This window comes from Octopus bimaculoides, chromosome 3 (assembly GCF_001194135.2).
Source record: "Octopus bimaculoides isolate UCB-OBI-ISO-001 chromosome 3, ASM119413v2, whole genome shotgun sequence".
In the NCBI taxonomy this organism is placed as follows: Eukaryota; Metazoa; Mollusca; class Cephalopoda; order Octopoda; family Octopodidae; genus Octopus; species Octopus bimaculoides.
In genome coordinates, this window is record NC_068983.1 from 120194907 (window position 1) to 120199947 (window position 5041).

The 5041-nt window shown below is 39.3% G+C and overlaps 1 protein-coding gene across 1 annotated transcript in view; it reads left to right on the forward strand.

The window, feature by feature from the left end:
* Positions 1 to 3450: 3450 nt before the first annotated feature.
* The window catches only part of LOC106878131 (glycerophosphodiester phosphodiesterase 1), a 29094-nt gene continuing 27503 nt past the window's right edge, over positions 3451 to 5041 (forward strand). The window contains exon 1 of the mRNA XM_014927251.1: positions 3451 to 4216. Within this exon, the coding sequence (XP_014782737.1) occupies positions 3881 to 4216 (336 nt within the window). The 5' untranslated portion in view covers positions 3451 to 3880. The remainder of the gene's footprint in view (positions 4217 to 5041) is intronic.

Consider the following 5041-nt stretch of genomic DNA (forward strand, 5'->3'; position numbering starts at 1 on the left):
CTATCAGTATCTTTTGTCAAACCACTAAATGCGGCAACATAAACACACCAACACTGGTTGTCAAGCAGTGGTGGTGGACAAACACACACATACACACACACATATGTATGTATATATATATATATATATATATATATATATATATATATACTCTGACGTGTAATCACGGGAATGTGAGTTCGAGTCCACAGCTAACCACCTACACTTATATATATATATATTCCATGCATGTGGGAAGAGCGCTGGCAAGATATGCAACATGAAGGAAGCTTGAACATCAACAGTGGAAAACATAAAATAGAACTGTAAGATGAAATGCAATTATGTTAAAAGAACGTGCATTTATAAAACAATGAAAAATTATTGCCTAAATACTTTTAAGTGTTCCAAGATATCACAAAGGAATTTAATATGGCTGCTCTTGGAAGCTCCTCTACTCTGATGACCTTGTTCATATTGCTGAATCACTACAGAAGTAGAGAAGACATTTCAGGTATCAAAGCAAGGGCTAGAGTCAAATGACCTCAGAATTAATTGAGCAAAGACCAAAGTCCAAATAAGTAAGAAAACAGACAAATCACAGATCCCTTCAGGGAGAAACTTCATACAATGTACCCAGTGCAAGAAGTGTATTGTTTGTTTATATATAACAAACAATTATATAATCAAATATTGTTGCATACAAAATGAAACTGAAGTGAAGTAAGTCAATATGTAGATATATAATAGCAATGCAATCTTAGCATTACTAATGTTGAAAATAAAAATATTAAAAGAATATCTATTGTTCTTAAAGCAATGAAAGCATACAACAGTTCAAAATATAAAATTTAGAGCAGACAGCTATAAAATGAAATATTGCAAAGCATTGTTAACACAATATGAACATGATGAATAAAGAGTGAAGGCGTGTGGCTTAGTGGTTAGGGCATTCGGCTCACGATCGTAAGGTCGTGAGTTCAATTGCCGGCAGCGTGTTGTGTCCTTGAGCAAGACACTTTATTTCACGTTGCTCCAGTCCACTCAGCTGGCAAAAATGAGTAGTACCTGTATTTCAAAGGGCCGGCTTTGTCACACTCTGTGTCATGCTGAATCTCCCTGAGAACTACGTTACACGTGTCTGAGGATTGCTCAGTCACTTGCACGTTAATTTCACGAGCAAGCTGTTCTGTTCTCACGATTTCTCCAATAAAAGGTCCTGTCCCAAAGTGTCAGATACCATGAATGAATAAAAGACAGTGACAACAGAGACAACATTTCACACAGAAAAGCAGCTTCACATGTGCTTTTGAGAACCTGATATATGCCCTAACTTGCTTTGGGTGTCAAGAGCAATACATAGGCCAAACAAAAAACAGTCTACATCAAAGGATGGCTCTGCACAGATCCCAGATCAAAATTCCCAAAAGCAGAAAAATAGCATTCAGCCAATACATCGACATTTGCGCCAATAACAAAAATCCAAGCTTCAGAATTTTTCCCCTCTATCAATTCAGGGATGATACAACCTGTAGCCAACAAATTAGTAAAGAGTCTTTCTTTATCACAAAATACAGACCCCTTTTGAATGCATCTACAACAAATGACATATCCACCACAACCTTAGAACACACACACAAATATTAAAAATGATACATTCAAAAGAAATACCCAAGAATTCATTAAAAACAGTCCCAATCACTGCTATAATCCACAAGCCACTTTTAGGTCACTTGACCATTTAACATCCTACTACTATCATACCATCCCACATTATTCTTTCTTTTCATCTCCTTCTCCTTCTTCTTCTTCCTCTTCACCACCTCCTTCCTTACTTTACTACTACTGCTGTCTAGAATAACATAACCATTTAACATCCTACTACTATCATAGCACTCCGGCATTCTTTTGTTGTTGTTGTTGTTCTTCTTCTTTTTCTTCTTCTTCTCCTCCTCCTCCTCCTCCTCTCCTCCTTCTTGATGGGTGCCTCTTGCAGTAGGTGTTAAGAGAGTTACCACCAATGCTGATACATGTCATCATTCCATCATGGAACTTTTCATTCAATGTTTTGTCTTTTTTGGTTGGGCTGGTCATAGTATGCAACACAAAAGAGACATTATAAATCAAGTGATGCACTGGCCTATTAAAGTGATGAAGGGTCTAACACAGGTCCAATCCTACTCTCTAAGTAGGCTATGCATTTACCCCAAAAGAACTAGAGAACTGGTCTACATCATTGGATGCAAATAAAGTTGCAGGTGTTGTATTAGCTTTCCTTCTCTTAAAGAAATGTCTAAACAAAGACTACGGGGTCTCTCACCCCCAGCTATTGGATGGCTTTTAACTCAATTGGATTCATCTTCTTTTTGACAGTTTAGTTTTGTCCTACTGGCTGTCCGATGAAAACCACTCTCCTTTCCAAATAGGATTGGTAGAGCTGCTGGTTTAGTCACTGACCATGCAAAATAAATTCATATGATGGCTGTCCACTTGTGACCAAGGAAGGCCACCACTGACCATTGTCCATATAAAGCACCAGCAATACCTGTGCATAATGTTATTTCACCTTCGGTTGGCTTCAACTAGTTGTGCACCTGCAGCTTCCAGGCTTGCATGCACCCCCTCCCATTTCACCAGGTATCAGAAAGTTACTTTGCTGGTGATTCCACAACTTAAATTTTAGACCTAATAAGGCTTGCACAGCACCTCACAGACCCTCTCCACTCTACTGATGTGATCCAGAGACAGGCATGGCAAGATATCCAGAGTCAATAGGGGTCGCAGGCTCAGGAATGTGAGAGTGCCATGATTTCAAAGGCAAGCAAAAGATACCCCAAATGTTGGATGCCATTCCCTGCATGTCTGGTTTTATATCTGAGTGACTTTCACATAGACACATGGTTTAACAAAAGCTGAGGGGAGCTTCACTCCCACAGGTCTTCCAGCAAGCTGGATAACAACCCCGAATTTCTGAAGGTCGTGCTATATTGCTACATATTCGTTGAACCTAGACTTGGTACATTCGTCCTTTTTAACATGTCTGTACATACATACGTACATAAACCGGCTTTCTCTATCGACAAGAAATCTTGGAATAAAAATGAATTATCACACACACACACAAACACACATCCATCCATACAACTGCACCCGCACGCGCACAGCCACGCTCAAATGAGGGCTAAGAGTCTATTTTCAAACTAACATGATAACGAAACTACACTGTGCACAGACACACAACCACGTGTGACGTAACAAACATTTTCTTTCCCGCTGAAGTGAAAGACAAAAGGGAAACAATTTTGCCGTACAGCTCATGTTAAATACAAATACTGTATCTAGCAAAGAGGATAAATACATACGTTACATATATATATATATAAATACATACGTTACACACACACACATATATATATATATATATATATATATATATATGTGTGTGTGTGTGTGTGTGTGTATATATATATATACGTATGTATGTATATAAATATATGTGTTTACTTGCTCTTAAATATCATCACTGCCACTGTCACTTACAATGTAATAAGTCCAAATGTTTCCTTGTTATTGAACTTCCATTATTTTATTGCGTTCATGCCATATCCGCTTGCAGAAGATATTATTTAATTTTGTTTCTCTAACTCCGGTATTTCTGTACACTTGTATACACACACACACACACACAATCTTCATCTGTTTGTCTCTATACAAACACATATATTTATATATTCTCACACACACACATATGTAACACAGACTGATATCAATACATACGCGTACACAAAGACACTATTACAAACTGACACAAATTACAGGCTGACATTTCGTTGTTACTGTGGTGGTGATAGTGTTGTTCTGTGACAGTGTTCATTCTGACGCCGAGGAGACAGAGAGTAGCATGTATCTCTGGAGTCCGTTCACCTTCTATACATTTTGGATTGGGCTCTTTTTCTGTGTGGCTTTTGCAGGCGTTTATGTATTCGTGTTGCTGTTGACAGTGGGATGGGCCATTCTCTGGTGGTACCATATTCCCCAACTGCCCGAAGAACGGGTGACATGTGTCCTCGGTTCACTTAATTCTACCAGCGGTTCAGTAGAACAATGCAGTCCACAAAACATCAACTGCAATTCAGACGAACACGGCGACAGACGTAGCATCGCAGCACCGTTTCTAGTCGCACATCGTGGTGGTGCTATTGATGCGCCTGAGAACACCATCGAAGCTTTCAAAATAGTAAGTTTTTTTAATTTTTTTTACCGCATATACATATACACTTATATGAAAACTGGAAAATTCATGCATACACACTTAAATACAAATATAAACAAGTAAACGGCCTGCCGGGCGATCACGCTATTTATTATACCAAATAGGTTCTACTTCTAGGTACTACTAAAGCAGCACGGACCCGAACGCGCAGTCGCGCGTCCGCGCTAGCTAGTCTTGAGTGGTCGATCCTAACCCTAACCCTATCCCTAACCCTAACCCTAACCCTGTCCCTAACCCTAACCCTAACCCTAACCCTATCCCTAACCCTAACCCTATCCCTAACCCGCGTGTGCAAATGAATACATGTTTAGGGTTAGGAATAGGGTTAGGGTTAGGATCGACCACTCACGACTAGCTAGCGCGGACGCGCGACTGCGCGTTCGGGACCGTGCTGCTTTAGTAGTACCCTACTTCTATAGATCAGAGATTCTTTCCATACAGAATATAGCAGGAAGCTGACAGCACAAATGATGTTGCATTTGCCAAGTTTCATCAACCAAATGACTTTCTCTTTTAATTACGCAATCGTCTTTAGTGATCTCTTAAATCATTTACAACGACATTAGTTTGTCGTCTTTTGCGAAACATAATGTTCTGTGTAGCATAACCTCATCTGGTCCGTATTAAAATAACTTACTACTTCGAAAACTCTTCATTCCCTGTGTCCATGCGAGTTCACGTGTGTATGTGTAAGTGAATTTGTGCGCGCGCGCGTGTATGTATGTATGTATGTATGTAAGTATTAGTGCGTCTATAGAATGTTGTATGCTTTCTGTGTTTATATATATA